The sequence below is a fragment of the Scophthalmus maximus genome, chromosome 9 (assembly GCF_022379125.1).
Source record: "Scophthalmus maximus strain ysfricsl-2021 chromosome 9, ASM2237912v1, whole genome shotgun sequence".
Classification (NCBI taxonomy): domain Eukaryota; kingdom Metazoa; phylum Chordata; class Actinopteri; order Pleuronectiformes; family Scophthalmidae; genus Scophthalmus; species Scophthalmus maximus.
Genome location: NC_061523.1, coordinates 14,479,669 through 14,502,492, shown reverse-complemented (window position 1 = coordinate 14,502,492; position 22,824 = coordinate 14,479,669). Strand labels below are relative to the sequence as shown.

Below are 22,824 nucleotides of genomic sequence, written 5' to 3'. Positions count from 1 at the left end.
AAGTGCAAAAAAGATGCTTTTAAAGACACATAATATAACACACGACACACAGGTCAGACAAAACAGTTACCAATTTCCAAATGTCCACTTTGTTCATTTGTGAACATCACTGTGGTTCATCTAACACCAGACTTGCTGCAGCCTGAGTACCGACCAATAACATCTCCTGTATATCCTGTTTTGTATTTGTTAGCTGTCATTGAATAATACATTATTTAAGTACCTGAAGCTGAACTCCTATAAGACTCTTAAAGTTTCATTCCACTAAAATTGAAGTCGATAAGAGGTCTGCAATCTCATGTCTAAATTAAATGCTATTTTGTGCAAATTAATTTAGTTCAACACAGAGGGAGTGAAAGATGTAGATAGTGAAAGATAAAGGCCTGAGGCCTTGTAATACTGAAACAAGCCTCATGTTACTGGTTTGCTTTTCAGACTTGATAATTAAAATACATTATTTGCAAAAGAACATTTATAGCCATAAATTTTAACCAAATGTGACTGTAGCTATCTGTCTTGGAGAAACAATTACAAAGATATAAAATGGGACAAAGAGTATAACTTTGTTTTATTTTCTCAATTAAACAGATGCCTGTCTCCAATGCAAGCAGGATATTAGTATTTTAGGCACTTTGGCTGCAGTTTGCCATCTGTTTACATCAGGTCTGAATAGTTTGTTATTTTGAGGTCCTTACATTGTTATTGTTGTTGTTGTTGTTTTTTTTTTATCCCATATGGTTTTCATGTAATATGCATTACTCTGCATTATAGTTTCCTCTATAAACCAGCTCCTGTGCTATAGTGCTGTTAATTTTAAATATGCAATGCAAATATGTCCTACTTTTCATAAAGTGGAATATGTCATGAGACGTACAATATTTTATACGTTATTGATATTTTCATATGCTTTATTTCATTGTAAAAGAAAAGGCTGTTAAATAAGGGAATTTTTTTCTGCTATGTACAGTAATATCAGAGACCATGCAGTAGAAAGTGCAGACCCAGCATATACTGCATGTCCAATTTCCAGCAACAGGTTACATGTGCTGAACATTGTAGATTAAAGCAAAAGAGAAGGAATGCACTATGTTATGCTAATAGGTGTCTCAAGCTGAACTAGGAAACACTTCTCTTCATCGTGTAATTGATGAACTATTAGACTGCAGTGTAATATTCTCTGTTACCTAATGGAGTCAGCCCTGAACCCAGAAATGTAGGATAATATCATGCATTCTTCATTTATAGTCTAGACAACACTCTATGCTCTGTGGATAGACGAGAATTAGAGTTGACACAAGCCCTTACAAATGAAGTGTAATTTAAGAGGGAGATGCAAGCACTCTGGAGGAAATCCTAAACATAATAAATAAAGAAAGGTTACTGGAATTGAGAGTGTGGTGAGAGACAGAGATGACAAGTCCATCTTAAATTCTCAGATGAAGTTAACATGGAGTTGGAATGAGCAGAATCGTTGCTGTCTGCCTTGAATACTGATTTGCATTTTTAAGTCTCCCCGCTACCAAGGCCAATGTCGTGAATTGTTCATGCCTGGAAAATCACCAACCAAATGTTCTGCTCATTACGATGATCATCTGCAATCATTTTTCCTGCCCTTTTCACAATATTCAGCTTCCTAAAACCCTTGCCAAGGCTGTGGTTGTATTATCTTTTGCAGGACATTCCTCATTGAGCATCTTTGGCACTGTGTCTCTGATTCACTTCTTCTCATTATATTCTAATTGTACTCAAGATTCATTTCCTTGTGTTCCAGGTACCATATGAGTAAAACACAGGGAGAAACAGGAAGGAACCAGCAACATTTTCAACCTTAGGTGTCTGTTATTTCAGAAATGCAGTAGAAAGCCAAGGGTTTAGTGGGGAGGGAATGTGCAAGCACTTCCTAGAATAACTCTTGGCCGTTAAGCCACCCTTAGACTATCTTTGTATGGTCCTGTGAGATTTGTCTCAGAAGCTCCCTGACATGATAGTTTGCCCAGTTTTCTTGTGTTACGCAGGGTACACAGTGCTGAAATTGCTACCACTGTGTAGCACGGTGAGCCATACTCAATGGTCCATAGGTAGCATGCCCGAGTTGTCAACATACAGAACAAATAAAAGAACCATGGTAGCCGCATTTTGTACAACTCTCTCCTCTTCTAACGCTAAGATAGAAAACAGGTAATTTCATCCTGCACAGTGCTCCACATGTAATGGTTGCTAATTACACCTCGAGTGAAACTCTGCCATGAGTGCTGTGCAGTGATGTGTTACGTCATCTGAACTGCAGAGAAGGCGCCTAAGAAATGGTCAAGGTCAGAGAAAGCAATCACATGCATGGACGGAGGAGGCCCCCCCCCACCATGAAAGCAGATCTGATCACTTTACATATTCACAGGATATCTCAGGGGCATGTGTCATTGGTTTTTACATAAGATTTTGGATGTTGACAAATTTGGGCCACCTTTATTTCCCCCATTGATGTATAAGTTTACAGTATCACACACTATAGCAATCTAAACTATTTCAACATCTTCAGACACATTTCAAGTGGACATCTTGTTATTTTGTGTAGAACAGTGTAATGCTACTGGCCTGGCTATGCCTCACTGATGAAATGGATGTCTTATTTTTGGTTGGGCAGTCTGGAGGGCTCTTGGACTTAAACTTTTGTCGTCTACCTAGGTTTTCCCTCTGGTATAATATTATATTTTGCAATAAACTCGGTCCATCTGAAATATACCTGAAATGTTTTGAGTGGATTAAGTGGTCTTTTCTTTTGCACTCAAAGTCTGAGCTTGAATAAGTTTGTTCATAAACTGATTCTAATTTTGCATCTAAAGATTCAAAATTTATTCAAGCTCCGTTCCCAAGTACCACAGAAATTTTGTTTAATGAATTGGATGTTGCCTACCGGCAGTGAATAGGGTTTTTTGGGCAGAGAGCTCCCTGTCAAGCATTTCCAGTTTTCATTAGCATCCTATTTTGACACATTATCCTCTTCTAGGAGTTGACAAAATAGTAGACAAACAATTCCCAGCTTCGTGTGTCTTAATTCTATGCATGAGATTGTGGCCAGGGGCAAAAGTGAAAGAGGGATGGAGAGAAAAAAAAATAGGGAGGAAAAAGAGTGAGAGACAGGGAGAGGGTGAGTTTCTATCAGCATTATAAAGAGCTGCTATAGCTTGTGATGAATAGCCGTCCACAGTTAGCCCCATCCACGGGCACCATCGTGACTATAGTCTTCCTGCTATATTCACAGCCCAATCTCAGTCTCCTCTGAGTTTTAATAAGGTCATCAACTTGACTGAAAGATGCATCCACTGATAATCTGAGGTAATGTCTGCAGAATAGGCTCGAGAATCATCATTCCCTTGTCGTATGCCACCTCTGCTTCTGTCAGTGTCCCTCAGTCATTTTCATTTGAATTATCCCACTCTGATTAGATTGTGTACCATACACATCCCACGTACAGTGGCTTGTTCTCACTTCAACCACTGAGCAGACCTTTGGCCCTGTAATGTGAAATGAATGGTGAGTCCTCAAGTTCAAGAGGACACATACCTGTACAGTATATGTGTAGTTAAAAAGTGAGGAGTGGTATAATACTCACACTTTGCTGTTTAGAGAACTTTGTCCTTCTTGCTCAGCCTTGGGGTCTCCAGTGGGTGATTCATGCTAGTATTTGGCCTTTTCTTAGCCTGCCCTAGATTTTATCACAATCCACCAGACCAATTTTGCATTCAGGAGGATGCACAGCCTGAGAGATAGCTCTCTTCAACTTATTGAAATGCGCTGAGCGCTGTCTTGTCAGTTGTAAAATTGTGTGAAACCAAGAAAAAGACATGGAAGAAATGCTGGCTCATAAATCATTGTGCAGCATTCCCTTGGACACATCCTAACTCAACATCCTACTATTAACATCAGGCTTTACCAAATATCAGTGTTCAGACACTCAGCTACTGGGCTGAATCTGTGAACTATTCAAACAACTGAGGATTGAGGAGCTCTTTGCAGATGGAGTAGTGCTTAGCAATAGATCCCCCAGAATGTTTTCTTGCACCTTTCAGTTATGGTAGAGATCGTTTGGCATAGAGCATAAAGATCCAGCACAGTTCACCCATGAGGCCTTTTCTCTACATTTCAACACATAGTTGTATACGCCATGCCTGCTTATCCCTATATATGACTTATGCTTGCCAGAAAGATCACAAAATGAGGTCTGAAAGATCATTGCTGCAGTGTTGGCTGTTTTAAGTAGTTCTGTCAATCACTGACACGTTGACAACATTCCCTCGGCAAACAATTTTTCAGAGTACACAATAATTTACATGCTGCAGCTGCACGTTTCCTTCTGTCGGCTACAACACTATGTTGGCACAAGGACAGTTCTAGATTTTGAAACCTACTGAGGACTCTTGTGCTCACAATTTGGTTGAAATGTTCCTGCCTTGAACATGGATAATGTATATATCTTAATCTCATTTGATAGCTGTGCCTAGACAGAGTAATCTTTTCCAACATTATGTGCAGCATGAAGCTTATCGCTTTAAATAGGATCCTTTTTCTTGTTTTACCATGAAACTGCTTCTGACTGAAAGAGCTTCAAAGGGCTTCTTTGTTTCATAATGTGCATGCAGCTCATTCATGGGCTTGATCTTCTTCTTATTTCCTCCCCTACTCTCTCGTTCTCTCTGTTTCTGCCACTTGTCTCTCTCCCTCTCTTCCTTCATTTACATCCCTTCTCTTCTAATTTGAAAACTTGTATGGATCCATGCCATACTCCAATCACAAATTGTAAATATTAGTGCTAGTTTTTTGCGTGGAAGGCAATTACTCATAACAGCAACTGCCAGTTCCTCTGGTTTCTCATCGGGATTACGTATGCATTTGTTTTCATTTTCCTCCAGCTTTACTTTTGCCTAGATTTAGCCTTTCATGAGCAAAAGCCTTCTAATAGGCAGGATTTTTCACTCTCCTTCTCTTAATCTGTGGTGATCTGGCCTTGCTGTGTATATAAATGGGAGCTTATTGGTGTGTCTCAGTCTCCAGCTATCTCTCTCTCTCGCTCCCATAATGAAGTTGAAATGTTACAAAGCTGCCTGCTCTATTCTAACTTGATGCAAGAAAGGAAGGAAGTGAGTATGTAAGAGTGAACTTTTACTTTAGTGAAGGCAAACTAATTCTGATTGGGAGGCGAAAGAAGCAAATGAATCCCAATATATAGTTATTTGGGGGATTTTAAAAATAACTAATTTAATGATATTTGGTGTTTTCTGTGTGTTGTTTGGTGTATGTAAGCCATTTAAACATTGAAAAAAACTAATGACAAGAATTTTTGATTCATGGGTACCCTGCTGAGGTGAGCATAGCAAAGCCAAGAAACAGCTGCCTTGGATAAGAATGTCCTGGGTTGTTTAATTTGCTTTTGACATTGATCACTGCCTAACAGCCTGAACTAAAGAATGATTACAAATGAACCCGAGTTGCTAAAGGAAATGTCTGAACAGGCTGTTTTAGAAAAAGCCGAAAGAACAAAAACATGACAAAGAACCCAGAATCTATCACTGTACCTTCCTTTGTTATTACCTTGGAGAAAATGTGATCTTATGGAATTGATATTTCAGTCTGTTTATAGAGAAAGCTTTACTGTTTGCACAGCTTATGACACTATCTTTAAACCATGGGAATATGATGAAAAACTCAGAAAAAAATAACTGAGCTAAATTTCTTACAATGATCATGAGTTTGTTGTTAAAAAAAAAAAATGTGTGTCAATCAATTTAAGTGAAAATGTGTTTTGTCTTTGCAGAGTGTCAGCGAGTTTGGCTTGGACATCATTGAGACTCCCGAAGGTGACAAGTGGCCACAGCTTATCGTACAGCAGAACCTGGATCGAGAGCAGAAGGACACCTTTGTCATGAAAATAAAGGTGGAAGACGGTGGCAACCCTCCAAAGTCAAGCACTGCCATTCTCCAAGTCACCATTTCTGATGTCAATGACAATCGTCCTGTCTTCAAAGACAGTGAGCTGGAGGTCACAGTACCAGAGAATGCCCCAATGGGAACATCAGTTTCTCAGCTTCATGCCACGGATGCAGACCTGGGTTCTAATGCACAGATCCACTTTGCCTTCAGCAACCAGATCTCTGCCTCGACCAAACGTCATTTTGCCATTGACAGCTCTACAGGACTGATAACTGTGAAGCAGCCGCTGGACAGGGAGGTAACTCCTGTCCATAAACTCATCGTCCTGGCCAGCGATGGGAGCTCCACCCCCTCCAGAGCCACAGTGACTGTCAATGTAACAGACGTTAATGACAATGTTCCCTCCATAGACACTCGCTACATTATCAACCTGGTTAATGGGACTGTTCTATTGTCTGAGAATGCTCCTCTCAACACCAAAATAGCCCTAATTACGGTTACTGACAAGGATGCAGATCTCTATGGCAAAGTAGCTTGCTACACTGACCATGATGTTCCATTCCGGTTGAAGCCTGTCTTTAATGATCAGTTTTTACTAGAGACAGCTGCCCCCCTAGATTATGAGACGACGCGAGAATATGCAATTAAGATAGTGGCTTCGGATAGGGGGACGCCTCCTTTGAACACTTCAGCTATGGTTTTAATTAAAATCAAGGATGAGAATGACAATGCACCCATTTTCCCCCAGCCAGAAATCCAACTTTCCATACCGGAGAACAATGACCCCTCTACACAGTTAATAAAAATAAGTGCCACTGATGCAGACAGTGGACATAATGCTGAGATTATTTATACTCTTGGCCCGGATGCACCTGATGGGTTTAACGTAGACAGACGGTCAGGAATCCTTTCTGTTGGCAAACGACTGGACAGAGAGAAGCAGGAAAGGTACTCATTCACTGTCATAGCGAGGGACAATGGCTCCACATCCCTACAGAGCAATGTCACTGTCAGGCTAATTGTCCAGGACCTTAATGACAACAGCCCAGCTTTCACACACCCTGAATACAACTTCTATGTGCCTGAGAACCTGCCTCTCTATGGAACTGTGGGCTTAATCACAGTGACGGATGCAGATGCTGGAGATAATGCTGTTATAACCCTGTCGATTTTGAATGGGAAAGATAATTTCATCATCGACCCTCAAACTGGTGTGATCAGACCCAATATCACCTTTGATAGGGAGCAGCAAAGCTCCTACACATTTATGGTCAAGGCAGTTGATGGAGGGCATCCCCCAAGTTCCTCCTATGCCAAGGTCACTATCAATGTTGTCGACGTAAATGACAATCGCCCTGTGTTTGTCATCCCATCATCGAATTACTCGTATGACCTAGTGCGAACCACCACCACCCCTGGTGCTGTGGTCACCAGAGTGTTTGCCATTGACAATGACACAGGTATGAATGCTGAGCTGCAGTACAGTATTATCAGCAGCATCATCATCACATCTCGGGTCTCTCCTAGAGGTCTCTTTGCCATCGACAAAACAACGGGTAACATAACACTACAGGAGAAAATAGTGGCAGCTGATCAGGGGCTGCATAGGCTTGTAGTCAAGGTGAAAGATCTAGGCCAACCTGCATCATTAAATGCCATAGCACTTATTCACTTGTTTGTCAATGACACTGTGTCAAATGCTACCTTTATTCAAGAGCAGCTGAGAAAAAGTATGGAGACACCCTTGGACCGTAACATAGGAGACAGTGAGGTAACACCTCAAGCCAATGGATATGTGATTGTTGTCATAGCCATCATAGCAGGAACCATGACTGTTATCTTGGTGATATTTGTGACCGCGTTGGTGCGCTGCCGGCAGACACCCAGACACAAAGTGGTGCAGAAGGGCAAGCAGAGTGGTGAGTGGGTGTCGCCCAACCAAGAGAACCGTCAGATCAAGAAGAAGAAGAAGAGAAAGAAGCGATCCCCCAAGAGCCTCCTCCTGAACTTTGTGACCATAGATGAATCCAAGCCTGATGACCCTACCCATGAGCATGTTAATGGTACACTGGATCTCCCTGTGGAGCTAGAGGAGCAAACCATGGGGAAGTACAATTGGGCTACGACGCCCACCACCTTCAAACCAGACAGCCCAGATTTAGCCAAGCATTACAAGTCAGCGTCCCCTCAACCTACATTTCAAATCAAACCGGAGACTCCAGTGGCCCCAAAGAAACACCATGTGATCCAGGAACTCCCCTTGGACAACACATTCGTGGTGGGCTGTGACTCGCTCTCCAAGTGCTCATCGACTAGCTCCGACCCATACAGTGTCTCAGAGTGCAGCTGTCAGGGGGGATTCAAGACTGCGGGGCAAATCACCACTCGACAGGTAATTCATGACTTCCTTTTTAAACCCACCCACACTAGTCCCCACTCACACTTCCCTTGCTGTCCCATGGTAGGTGATGTGAAAGGGGGAGGGTGGCAGCATGAAGCCAGGGCATTTTCCCATACAGACCATGACCATGTCTACATGAATGTCATTTGCACTTAAAAGTCAGTGTGTTCAATACTTGCAACAAAATGAAAGAATGACAGAAAGGAACAAAATTTGTCACAATTAAGAGACAAGACCTTTCACTGTACTGATTTTCATTCATCTACGTGTTCACCGTCCTTTACGTGCAACCTTAATTGCAGTGCATTTATGATGGCTAGCTACTCTAAACTTCAGGATGAGTGGTTGGTGGCCATGTACCTTGATTTAGGAGAGCCTGGGATAAATGGCAAAGTTTGAACTCTCTTCTGATGTATTTGAGGTCAAGAGCGAATGGAGCTGTGTGCTAATATATTTGACTGACACATTAAACGAGCCATGAAAAAAACAAATATGGCGCCCAGACTGACATGGGCTGCTCACTTCAGTGGGTGTACATTTAGGCAAAAAATGTGCAGATTATAGCACAAATCAAACAAACTAACAACAGCAAAAACTGCATTTGACATTTTAAAACACTTTAATGAAATAATTTTACTTTTTGTAGCTCCTGTCACCATATTAACTTGTCGCCACGTGCCTGTGAGGCTTTGAGGGAGAGAAGCTCATGTGAATGCCAAGGTACAGCAAAGGGCTTATGATTCCCTAAGAGATATGTGCCAAACGCGAAGTGCCCCAATAAATAAAAAGCTGGCGAGGGAAATAAATGTAAATCAGAGGTAAGGAGAGGTGGCCTTGCACAGTGCTGACAGCCAGAGCAGAGCACCATGGGGAAGACTGAGTACTGCTTTGGGCGGGGGAGGGGTCACTGGGATCAAGGTGATGCAGAGCCTTGAGACCAATATACTTAAACACCAAGGGAGCAGTAGTCCATAAAAAAGCCTGCCAGGGCGACGTTGCATTTAGCCGATAAATGCCCCACTTTAATGACTCCAATTATTGTTATAAACGACACATGTAGATACACATTCTTTACATTCTGAGAATTAGCTCACATAGGAGCGGATGCAATGACATCACAACAAAGGTTTGTAGTTTGTGTGTGTTAGGGAAGACATAGAGGAATGTAATTTTTGTATCCCTAATGCATGACAGAGTATGTATATGTTGATATCACCAGCACAATGCATTTAATCATGGCTGACTAGTCGGCACACAGAATAGCAATTTATCACACTGATATATGTTCTGCCATAGTTTTCACTCAGTGTCAAGAATCCAGTTGACTTTTTCTGCCTTTTGCAACAATTTCCCTTTTTTTCCCCCTTTTTTTGTTTTCATTTGGGGGAGTTTGGTTATTGCTTGGTTGCACTGGCTTTCATTTTTGTCACTCTTTTGATCATAATTATCACAACTGCCATTCATCTGATTCTGGGTCAATTTCATGATATTGCATCAATAATTGGTTTTGTATGATGAGGTACTCGCTTTTGTTTGCGTGTAGCCTCATATTGCACTCAGTTTTCAGATCGTTGCTTCACTTCTGCCTTTTTGCTCCCGGTACACTTCTGCATGACATCTAGTAAGATATTCCTCTAGTTTTGGTAAATTACTGTCAATCCCATGTAGTATTGTGATTGTGGATAATTTATGAAGACACCCACACAGAGTTGATATTCATTCCCTTCATGCACCTTTTATTTGAAATGGTTAAAAGCCATGTTCTTCCACGGTACTTTATACATAAGCCTACTACATGTCTTTGGTACCAAAGATTTATTTCATAATGTGTTTCTACGACACATTGACGTGTTGTCAGAATGATTTTCCCCTCTTGCTGGTAGAGACTGCCCTGGAATATGCAGCTTTATTCAGTCAGCATTCTACAATTCTGAATTATTATCTGTCATAAATTATATGCATCAAGAATTCAAATAGATTTTCACTTATGTTGCTAGTCAGAATGATGTATTTTCGAGCAAACCTTTTCAAATCAATGAATATATGATAAGTAAACATCGTCCCCGATCTTATGTTTTGCATTATCAGGCTTGTATCTGATTTTTATGTATATTTATTCATTTCTTGGAGCAAGGCCAGGTTTAACATGTCTAATCTTCTCATATGTTCGTGTCACACACTTCCAGCATTTGAATATTATCAAGAAAATCTGTCCTCATTGGTTCTACGCTCCAACCATATCTTCAATGATGTTCAGTTGATAATAAATCGAAATCTTCTCTCTCCCTGAGCAATTGACAAGTGATGCCTCCCACTTTAGACATTAGATTTCCCACTAGTTTTAAGTGTGCTTATTTAAAGCATGTGTCATGGAAAAAATAGCATGAAACTTTGCCTGCTGAGAGTTGGTGGCTGCAAAGGTTAATTAAATGCATTAAAGGGTTAATCACTCGTAATACAGTATGATTAAAATCACTGTAATTAGGTTTCGAATGAGGCTGATAAGAAAGTAGAAAAAAGGCAGTCGTCCTTTAAGATTATCAGCGATGTCACGTACTATCCTTGGGTAAGTCATGTTCTCATGATCCAAAGTGATGTGACGATAGTTGATCTGCAGATTATAAACGGGCCCCTTTGTTGAGGCCCATTTCTAATCTCATCTCTGCTTGATTTCACCAGAATCCTTAAAATCTATTTTCAAAGTATAAGGCAGAACAATTGATTGTTGCTTTTATCTGACAACATAAAAAAGAGAATATTTGAGCACTCTGGAGTTTGTAGAGATCATGTCAAGTGTGGCTGTTAAAACGAAAGCCGCATTTAGCCTGTCATTGCCAGCTATTCAGACTCTCTTGAGCCTAAACCCTAATACCAGGAGTCCAAAAGAAAAGATTATAGGTAGGTGCCGTGTTTTCCTTTTTGTTCCTCAAAGTGACAGACAGTGCTTTAGTGCCTTTACAGTGATCTGTAATTGCCCCACACCCTCCCACATAAGTAAATCAGTTGAGAAAAAAGCAAAGACAAAAAGCCCACCCGTGGAATAATAATGGGAAGAGCGCACACAAGGAGATGATTATGGCTGAAGGTCACAGAACATTTTTTTTCAGTGACTCTACAGATGTAGCTGATAAAGAGTAAAGCTTGTAAATATTCTTCGGAGACTACAGATGTGTGCCACCATATGGCTTCATTATACAGCACGAGCCATATTTGCAAATGTAAACCTCCTCCCTCCACTCACTCCCTCCATGCCCTTCTCTTCTCAGTTTTTTTTACGCATCTCATCATTTTCTTTTAACCCCTACCCCATGATATTAGAGGTCAATCTGCCTCCAGTGATGAGGAGCTCTTGTGAGAGTATGTGTTTTAGCAGAGGCAGATCAAATGAGTATCATCCTGCTTGAGTGATCTCAGACATCCCCATGAATATGCAAGGATTAAAAAGGCTAATACATTATTTTGTTTGGCCCATAATTCTGGAGCCATGGAGCACAAAGGGTCGCTGCTTAACGAAGCTAACCTCCTATGACTCAGTATTGGAGGAACTGCTGTTAGTGTTTTTTGTATTATCACGGAGGCATACAGTTACAGTTTGATCAAATACCCCTTAGACCGTAAGTGTTGTTATTTTACCTTATTTACGGTATTATCTTTATAAAAATGATCATAATATAAATGCGTGGGATAACGAGGGCAGCAGTGAGCGAAATTTTTGCATATCGTCATTTATTTGTGTGGGTAGAGGCATGGGGCTTTCACACTAGCCACCCATGGTCTGATGACAAAGTGCTTGTGCTGACTCATAGCTGGTGCATAGCCAGGGGGAGAAGCTACAATGGCTAACTAAGCTTGTTAATCAAATCGAATGCCATTTTTAAATCCTAGCAACTTTATTTTAATATCATTGTTCCTTATTTTATTATCGCTGTTTTCCGTTGAGCCATTGCATCTGATATTACTGTGCCTTGCTAATGTATGCTCTGCTAGGTCAGATTGTTCCTGAGACAGATACCGGCAGATGTGTTGATAACTTTCTGAGGGACAGCAATACATCATATTCTGTACATATCAGAGGACCCACTGGCATGGGCCCGAAAGAAAGAGTGGGCCTAAATTGATCCAAATGCCTTTTTAAGGTCAAACAAACAGTGTTGCACTAGTGTGGTGGGAGACAAAAAAAATACAAATTTGGTGTGATAATTGGACAAGATTGCATGCTCTGATAAGTACAGGAAAAATGCACAAACTTGTGACACCAATAGCATTCTTCAAGGAAACCTGACAAGATAATGACGTGATTGCCAGCAGTGCCTTGAAGAATGTTTTTATTATTTATTTTATTTTAATTTTAATCTTCTGCACCCTCTTCAGATATTTTGTATTCAGTGTTCAAGGTAGCCTCGCACTGATAAGGCTGAAGCTTAAGCTGCTCAGAGCTTGATGATATTGTAACTACAATCTCCCTATATCTGTCTGTCTCTCTATATTTCAGGACACGGCACTGAAACCACCACACTATGGCACACTCTGTGGCACAGGTACAGCTCGCTCCCACAGGATTAAAATCAATCTCTAGCTCCCACTACCTAAAGAGAGAAAAAGAGAGAAAAGAGAGAGAGGGCAGAGGGGAGGAAAGAAGGAAGGCGAGAACTGAAGAGGTGAAACAAGTACTTTACTGTCTCTGCAGCCTCAAACCGCACCTCTTCATACAATCGAGAGAAAAGATGAACTTGAAGGGAGGAAAAAAAATCTCAGAAAAAGAGAGAGACGCTTCATGTTGCCTGCCTGAAACTTGACAATGGTCCTCCTGTGAATCTGTTGGAAGTTTGAACCGCTTTGAGTCCTATGCTATTACTTACCTGTGTCAGTGAGGATGATGCTGTATGCTCTGAACCCACCTCGAAAAATGTCCCACTCCAGCACCCACTCTGTAAATTAGGTGTCAAATACAGTCAATAGATCTGTAAAGTATGTTTATATGTATGTATGTATATCTATCACAGAGTTGATGGTGTTTATATTTATTTATTCAATTCCTTTGGCTTTTTTTCAAAACTGCCAGGTGGCCATTTTTATTTTCTTACTTTCTGACTTTTGTATCATTTGACGTCGCTCTTTCTGGGCTTGCTCATGGAACTGCTGACTTTTAATGTATTAATGCTGCAAGGTCTTCAACCTGTAGGCTTACATTAGTACAGTGTACCTTTTCTGTCAACTTTCGCCTCTTTCTGTGCCAATGTTTTAGGGCCACTTGTGGCACTGTTAGTGACGAGTGTGGCTAATGTTACAGAAATATGCATGGCCCCACAATACGACCACATTTTTAGTGCTTTACGACTGTGCTACTGATCGCCGTGCTGTTATCACACTGGTAGGACAAGTTTAATACTTTGAGCTAAGCCACAATCACATGGGACTAACTCCTGGGGTTATAATCAAAAGCTGTTTATGTAGGGCAGATTTGAAGAGCACTAAGCCTAACCTTTTGTGTGTCGCCTTCAATTCCTAAGTCGGAAGTGATTTAACCTGTAAGATCCATATTAAAATGACTCCAGATGGTGAAAAAGAGTAGTAATAATCCTTAGGCAGTCTTTAATGTGGGTTGGTGGGCTTAAGCAAATGTGACTCGACTGTGTGCACTTATTTACACTGACAAAAGGAACTTTCTGATGAGAAGAACATTGAACACCAAAATGAAAAGGTAATCCAGGCTTCAAAAAAAAAAAGCAATAAGTTAACATTTGACAAAAATTACTACTTCTTATTTCTTTTCTTGCTGTTTCTACACCAGTAGAATCATTTTGGTTTCAGTTATTCCTTACTAAATTCATTTCTACAGTATGCACCAGTAACTGGCTTGAAGGGTTAGCAGCGTTTTTGTCCTATAGTCTTGTTAACTGGTAAGCTAACAGTTGCTTTGATAGGTAACAGGCATCTGCAGTACATACATATAACCATAGAATTAGAGTCATTAAAATGGACATAGTCAATTTGATGGACTGGACCAGGGCTGTTCCCCCTCTTGTGAGAGACTATTTAAACTGTATTTAAACACAATTACTGCACAGATCAGAAGACTTCTTTTGTTTTATTCTGTTCCAGTCTCAATTTGTCATGTTTCTACAGACTATGTCTCTTTTAAAGCTTTTAATTTTATGTATGTTGCCTCTCTTTGTGAGACAGGTTGTTATTATTGAAGAAGGTATATTAATGTAATTATGGTATCAAATGTATTAAATACTGCGTAGGGGCCACGGTATTAAATATACAGTACATAGCATCCTAGCACTGTAATGATTAGATTTGCCTGATCTTGGGGAAAAGAAAAAAAAAATACTGATACATGGGTAAAGCTTTTGTCCTTGTAAGAGACAGACACCCTCACTTTTATTCAATGTGAATTACAATATGCACCTTACATGATCCTTGTAATTGACTTTGATTTGCCAGTGTGGAGACAACTGTAAATGTTTTGTTTATGTATGTGTGCGCTTCTGAAATTTATTAAAGTCTTTTGCATTGTATTGAATATTTTTGATGACTCTTCTTATTCATTATTTTGAGCTGTCAATGTTAGTCTGAATCAGTTTGCTGCACATGATACTGTAACTGCTTGGCGAGAACAGCAAGACAAAAATGTGGCAACACACATGTTGTAGAATGACAATTTGTTTTTCTTACATACAGATAACTAGTAGCACACAGTATAGGTCAAACAAGCTGTGGCCTGTAGTATGTGAGGCTGTGTAGGGTTGGACACCATCATTGCAGTCACAGCAGGACTCCTTCTCTTCTACATTTGGCAACAATTCACCAATTGACTAGGCAAAGGAAATGAAGAAATGGTTTGAATTTACATTGCTCATTAGGAACAGATTACAGATAAAAAGTTATGGAAATTTGTTTGGAGCATATCCTTTGAAGTGCGCCGACATAAAACAGCAGGACGGAAGCTTTTTTTGGAACAACGCAACCCCCCCCCCCCCCTTACTCCATGAGAGCCGATAATGATCATTTGATAACAATAACCCTGCTATTATGATGTACAGTAGTGCACACACACAGGGTGTTACACATCTGAGGGGAAGATTGATGCGAGAAGGTGCAATAACCGCTGCTCTAACATTGTTATGCAGTGTTTATGTGGATTTGATCCAAAAATACAGACTTGAAAGGCTTAAAACAAAGCCAGAGCAGAGACAACAGAAAATGTTTAATTGTTTATCAAAGATACTTCATATTTTAAAACTGAGAAAGAGCTAATCAGTTCCCTCGGGGAAAGTGTCCTTGGTGATTTGAAAAAATAGTTCACAAGTAGAGCAGTCTTATATAGTGAGTGCATAAATGTCAGCTTTCTATAAATAGATAAATGTAAACTAAATGCCCCGTCCCTACTTAAAAACAGAGAGCCTGGGTAGATCATAAGGTAGTTGTATCTCTTTGAGATAGATAAATCATGGTTTGATTTTTCATGTTATGCATAATTAAGAAATGTAATGGTCTTAAATGAGCCATACAATAATAAATAATGATAATAAATAAAAAAATTGGACATGAAGATAGAGTAGGTGATAAATGGATTTCCTTTTTTTTCTCTCTGCTTAGCAGTGCAAAGGCAAAGAAGGGATGGGAGGAAGGGAAAAGGATTTAGTGGAAGCATGATGCTGGTCTGGTTTATACCAGAAAATGTCTTTAGTATGTCTTCATTATTGCGACTCTGTTTCCATAGAGATGTGCAGTTGTGGTGGGTCCCAGCAGGCGCTTGTGATTTTGGTCGGCTCACATTAAGTGCATTTCCTGTGATTTTTATCATCTATAAAATGACTTTTAAAGGTTGTCCCATGGTTGTATTACAATATGTCACTGAGGGGACATTTCCTTTCTTTCTTTGTCGACATATTGTCTCATGATTCATGAGGATGCAGTATCAGTTTCAACTAACAGGCCCGGAAGCTAGTTACATGTAGTAAGTTTGATAATGCAATGATGCGTCTGCAGATAGAGAAATGTACAGACCCACGCACGTGAGCTTAGGCAGACACACGGGCAGCAATTCATTTTAGCTGCGGTGGTGAGGCTATCCATATGGTCTTCATTAATTGTATTTTTTTCTCTTTTTTTCAGTTTCTTCATCTCATGATCCGTAGAATGCCTAGAGGGTTCTTCAGTAGAGCATGCAGTTTCCTGTAATATAAAACCTTTGGATGTGCTGCCGTTATCAGGTCCAAAATCCGTACTAAGATGAGTCAGAAACCACATAAAGTTCACCATTCTAGAAAAAAAAAGTGGCTGGACAGTGACTTTCCATAACCTTGAGCATGCGATCAGTGCAATCAGTGCTACTGCTCCCCTTTCATAATTTTATTCCCTCTGATAAATGTAACATAAAACTAGAACATGTTTGTTATTCAAGAATAAAATCACAGATTAGCTATTGAAATATTAAATTTTTTAAAATGCATTTTTTAGCTTCCCATTACATTTTTTGTACCATATCTGTATGCCCGTGGTGATGATATTAAAATATGCCTAAGATATGGAACTTTTATTTTACATTATTTTACTTTCACAAAAAAAAAAACATGCCTCCATTTTTAAATGTAGAAATATTACAAGTGATTGAACTAAGGCGTTTAATGTTAAGAGTGTCAATGGGGAGGTGCAAGTCAATTAGCCAAGCAGCGTGTTCAGTTTATGATGTGAAGTTGTCCTGAAGCCATACTGACTGTTTATGCAGCGGCTATTTATGCATGTGCTGTGCAGTGGTGCAGGAAACAAGAAGATGCTGCCTTTCTGTTGCCCTCCACTCAAGGCAACACTCCACACAATTGCTGCCAAATCTCTGCCAAACTGAATAATTCAATCATCCTCCATAGCCGCGGTGGTCTAGCTACCTTTGTGTGCGCAACAATCAAATCAGTGTGGAAGCCCGCCGAGTGGTTCTTTCTGAGACACTGAGTAGCTCTACAGCCCGGAGATTGTTTTCATTGAAAACAATTCTGTTGATTAAACGAGGTGTGACTGCGGAGCGGGGATCTGAGGAACATCGATTGCTTGTACAATTGTTTGTTCCTTGTTAAAAGTGTGATCTAAAGCAGTAGTTGCTGATAGTGTGCAAAGAGCCATTTGGTTCGTTGGTGTGCCTGCAAGAGTTAGTGGGCCTCTGTCTTGCTTAGAATATCTCAGGTAGAGAAATCCACAGTGATTGCTCATGCAGGATTAGTAATGCCCTCAATCGCACAAAAACGCTTGCAGATGAAGCTGTGGCTGCTTTGGCGTGGTTTTTGTTAGTGCATGATTGTTTTGTTGAATGTGTGTTACTCCAGTTGTCACAAAAGGGATAAGTCAAGTTTTACACTTATTCTTTTGATGACACTAGCCCCCTCCCCGCCCCTCTCTGGAGTAATCAGGAGGTTCCGACCTTAGTTTTGTCCATGTAGATTTAACACTAATCCCCTTGAAGACAAATGCAGTAAAGAAAAGGCAAAATCAAATTTTTCTTTTTTTCTTTCTTTCTTTTTTTATTTTGACCTAGCAGGTCACTGGTGGTGCATCTGCATTCTGTGGACATCTGCTACTAAGGTGCAGCCATTGTTTGCATTGAAATGCGTCCCTCACCTCTTTCAAGCATACAGTGGAAAACCTGACCAGCAATCTATCATTCTGCTCCGGCTAATAAATGCAATTTTCAAGACGAGCCACGTCCCACTGTGGGTCACTGTTCAACACAATGTGATGTTGTCACCGTTGTGTAAAGCACAGGTTCATTCTCTGAACTATAACGCAGCTGTTGGCGTAAACAAGTTGAGTTTCCAACAGTCACAATTTAATGCATTTCAACACAACCGCTTTTCTAGCCATAGCTGCATGAGATCACAAGAACAGTTATTCCTGGAAGTGCTGTGTTAGCCGAAGCAAATTAACTTGTGTTAAGGACAATGTCATGACAGGGTGCAGTTGTTGCATGTTTGCAAGCCGAAGGTAGCCAGGCAACAATTTAAGACATTTGCCAAGGAGAGCCATGTCTGTGTCCTCCTTAATCCTGGTAATCCTCGTACAGAATTCTTGATTTGCTTTTGTAAAAGAGATTGGGGATGATAAGATGTACGTTCGCCTTCTTAGAATAGCTGATAATCTGGTTTGAACAGAGTACTCAGGGGGTATTTAGCCTGCCTTAACATTTGCCCAAGCAGATGGCGCTGACGGGGGAAGGCGCAACCTTAGCCTCCAACTTGCTCCCTCTCTGCAGGGTCCACTTTGGAAAAAAAAAAAGAACACTGGGATGATAATCAATGTTGTTTATTTTGCTGCTTGACTCTTTAAGTACTTTCAGCCAGATTATGGGCTTTTGCAGGGGATAATCGGGAGAGCGCAGACAATTGCCTTTTTCTATCCTGACAGTATCCCCAGACGAATGCGTAAAGAAAGCGATTTAAAGTAGATGTCGACTCTTAATTCCAGATAAGTCCCATTGAAAAACCCTGTTAAAATTAACTGGACACTGCACTAATCGCTGCATTTCTAACGCCCCCGTGTTCTGGCACAGTGGACAAACTAAATCCAGCTGTGAGGAGACATCCCATGAGTGATATCTTCATGTTGTAAGTACATGTGTTTGAAACTCCCTGTTCCTCAATGTCATGACACACACCCACAAGGAACCCGGAAATGGAACCCGTAAATCTACTCCAGGGTAATTGTAACACTTCGGCTGTGAACAGTCAGTGTTCTGATCACTTTCGACTATAGATAGAGGCAAGACCCTTCGCTCCTAGTCGTGAAGTGACAAATAGAGACACAGAGAAGAATCAGTTGTTCATTTCCACGTGGCATTGTCACTACTGGATATTACAATTGAATAAATTACAACACACTTTATTTTGCCATATTTTCAATTCTTATCATTTCAAGGTAACGACGGATTGCAGTGTTTTGTCTTTTTAGTAACCGTGGCAAAGCAATACCTCTGATAACATGCAGTGTCTAAGCATGACTGCGCATAAGCCATTAAGACGTTTAGATTTGTTCCCTAAACCCACCTCGCTAACCTTAGGCCTCTGGCAATCTTCTCAGCTTGGACTGGACACCTGCAACAAAAGCTTTTGCTTAATGAGATCAGCCCATTGACTAATTAGAGTTTCGCATGGCATGAGTTGGATGGCTGTGGAAAGGTTTGCACGTTCGAAAGAGCTTCTAAAACCGAAGCATTTGATCCGTCCCCTTCTTTCTGTGTGCAGCTGTGTGTTCTGTTACAAGAAATTGTACATGGCTGTCGGGCTCAATCTGGGGCACAAACACAAAGAGGCCCCAAATGCCTCCCGCTCAAACATGCACCCAGTGAAAAGTTAATCCACACATACACAATAACATATTGATTTTCTTTGTGCGCTTTCACTTCATCCGGTGACAAGCACAAGAGTTCAAAGTGAATTCTTGAAAACATAGAAAATAATCTGAAACAAGCATTTGTAGGAACCGTGAATATCTGATTACGTTCAGAGCAATTTGTGTGAGACCTAGGAACGTTATATGTTGTAATTACAACTACATTCACTGCTTGATATCTTTGTGTCATTAATGCTGTAATTACATTTTTTCTTGTCATCCGTGCTGTGCTTTTCAAGTGCTTTTCCAATAAACCGGCACTGCGTGTCATGTGCTTGAGATGTGCATGAAATCTGGTTGCATATCAGCCAGAGGTACGCATAGAGCCATTAGCAGTGAATGATAAATGGTGAACCACAAAAAGCTAATGCTAGACAGCAGTAACACATTCTGTACAACATATTGTAATGGATCAGATCTTTACCCCTTGTTAGGACACTGTCGGCTCTTTCAGTCAAAACCACAGCATTAACTTGCGCAGCAACAAAAGCGAACAACTCTGAGCCTTCGACAAGGTTTTGACCTAATCTCTTTTCTCCATCAGGAGCAGCTCCGCTTTTCTTTATCACTTTTACCTGAATACCACGTTGCCTTTGATATACAGTCGGTACTCATCAAAAATATAGTTGACTGTATAGTGTCAGAGATTGTATTTTTGCAATAAACTGGAAGGATGGTTTGAACTTAGAACATGAAAGTATAATAGAATCGGGGTTATTTTGAACAGTCTTAAATAATGCGTGTGATGTTCACTGATGCCCATAAAGAATTTATGACCATGCAGTCTTCAAAAAAGAGCAGCAACTCCATCCCAAGATCAGTCAGGCAGATTATTACATGTCATTTTGACTCTTTTTTTTCTTTGAGGCACAGGTGCTTGACTGGTCAGACAGTCATTATGAAGTGGTATGGCTTCACGACATGCTGCGCCATCAATTTTTAGGGATATTTGGTGCTTTCCACACACCTCTTGAGATGCCACTTTTAATACTCTTTCTCATTTATGATTTGCCTCTTTTACAATCATTTCTTTTTCTTCTATTGATAAGAGCCCATGTGAACAGACTATACTAAGGAGTTTCCACATTTTCTCTCCGAATCAGTTTTTTTCTACCTCTGTTTTCTGGTGCTTGGGGTTACATTCTCCATTTTCAGTAAAATAAATTGCAAAGCATCTATGAGAATTGCACATGTATTACAGGCATGCTCTCTATGTGTATTACCTGTGCTCCACGCATGTAGACAGGCGCTGCTTGTGATGGAGCACACGTGTTTCAAGCCCAGAGGTAATGGACAACACTTCAGTGAATTGTGCCGACCTTATGGTATTGTGTGGATGATTGGGTTATGCTTCCTCAGATAATGACTGTGCCCTACTTTGACTTCAAGGCAGTGACCTGAAATAAGGCACACAAGTGAAATCCGAGCCTGGATGAACCTGGAAGTGATTAAGGTCACCCAGACACACCACATTTGTGTGACCCCCCCGCACCCCCGGTGACTCACATCGACCAATGTCTCCAAATCCTTTGGGAGTCTTTTGTGGGGATTCCTCCTCAATGCAAACATTGGCCATTGAAAAGATGTTTGAGAACAATGTCAGGATGATTAAATACACCTATTGTCCTGGGAGATGCAAGAAAACATGTTGTTCTCTCTTTACAGGACAGGAGGTGTTTCTGGTAGATTTCTGTAAACCAATCAAGAGTCTATTATTTCCAACTCATCAATTTCTGGATGTGCTAGAAGATATATTTTTTACACTTCAGTCACCCTCATTTGTTTTTAGACTATATAATCGATGAATGGCGCACAGTATGCTGGTACTCATGTGTCCTATATTGCTATGCACTTGGCATGGGTGCTGACTGTACAAAGGGAGAGTCATCGAGGTCACCAGTAGTCCATTGGCCACTATCAATGAAAGTGCACTGTAATGCAGTGCAATGGCAGTAACTCAGTGAAATGAGATAAAGAAAAAATTATGCATACCGTTTCTAAGGGAATATGCAAAAACATTGCTCAAGTATATGCAGCACATATAGGGAAAATAAAAGAAGCGAAGTGAATGATGCTGAGTGCATCAGAAAAGATGATGCAACAGTGAAAACTGGATTCTTCTCAAATTAAACTCCATGCGGGTCATAGCTCGATACATTATTGAACATGGTGACGGAGTAGGCTGAGTTTGCTAGGCCAGGTTTCCTTTGACATGATGCAAACATGACTTAATGCTTGGAAGGAAACATGGATAACATGAGATCATGTCTGCCTCTTGAGGGCGGGATGCAGCGAGTGGATATCTGGCTTGTCTTTTGTGTCTCGCTATTCTGCTGGGGATCTGTACACATCTCCTCGCCACAGCCGTGATGCTCAGATAAAAATGACTCTTCCTCTCGTGTGCATGTAAATCAGAGTGGATGGATATAATGAAATAATGAAGTGTGCCTCTGCTTTTTTTTCCAAGAGAGGCCGTTGGGACCCACTATTTTTAGACACAACAAAGAGATTGCCAGGGGTGTCCAGTCTCTGTGGTTAAGTTATGGAGTTTTATCCACTTGTCAATGTACTACTGCTTGTCTCAGGGCTTCGGCACATGCTGGGATGAAATGGAGGCCAGTGGCTCCCTCCAGACTACGTCAATTAAACCTCTGTGGGATTCAGTGGCGTGAAGTGCTCATGGATGGTCGTAATAGATGAAGAACATCATCAATGAGGTCAAGAGAGTTGGTTTTGAATTATGTACCGTACGTACCCGATGGCCACATGCATGGTAACCCTGTAAGGTGACCCCCCCCCCCCCCCCCCCCCCCGCTAGCAAGGAATGCTTTATCACTCAGACAAATGTGGCAGATGACTACTCAGCATGATCCTGGGGTATTTGTCATCTGGTGTTCTCTTTCTAATAGGTTTACTGCTGACGAAAGGGCAAAGTGCTCCACACCAGAAGTTAAAAACAGTTTCTAGGAGGGATCACAAGACAGACTGTAACCTTTTAACCTTCTGTTTTTTAAGTTTAAATGTTAATAATATTATTGCTTTACCTTTAACCTTAACTCCTACCAAATCTTATCCCTTTTGTCCGTGATGCTCTTTTTAAATCATGTCAAAGT

At 40.7% G+C, this 22,824-nt stretch overlaps 1 protein-coding gene across 2 annotated transcripts in view; it reads left to right on the top strand.

Annotated features, from left to right (window-relative positions):
- The window catches only part of pcdh11 (protocadherin 11), a 123,171-nt gene that overhangs the window by 7,734 nt on the left and 92,613 nt on the right, over positions 1 to 22,824 (top strand). Inside the window, exons 3-4 of one of the 2 annotated variants that reach the window (XM_035650319.2) lie at positions 5,810 to 8,317; positions 12,819 to 14,855. In XM_035650319.2, the coding sequence (XP_035506212.1) occupies positions 5,810 to 8,317; positions 12,819 to 12,902 (2,592 nt within the window). In that variant the 3' untranslated portion in view covers positions 12,903 to 14,855. Of the gene's footprint in view, positions 1 to 5,809; positions 8,318 to 12,818; positions 14,856 to 22,824 lie in introns of those variants that run through there. The other variant, XM_035650317.2, reaches the window with a different exon arrangement.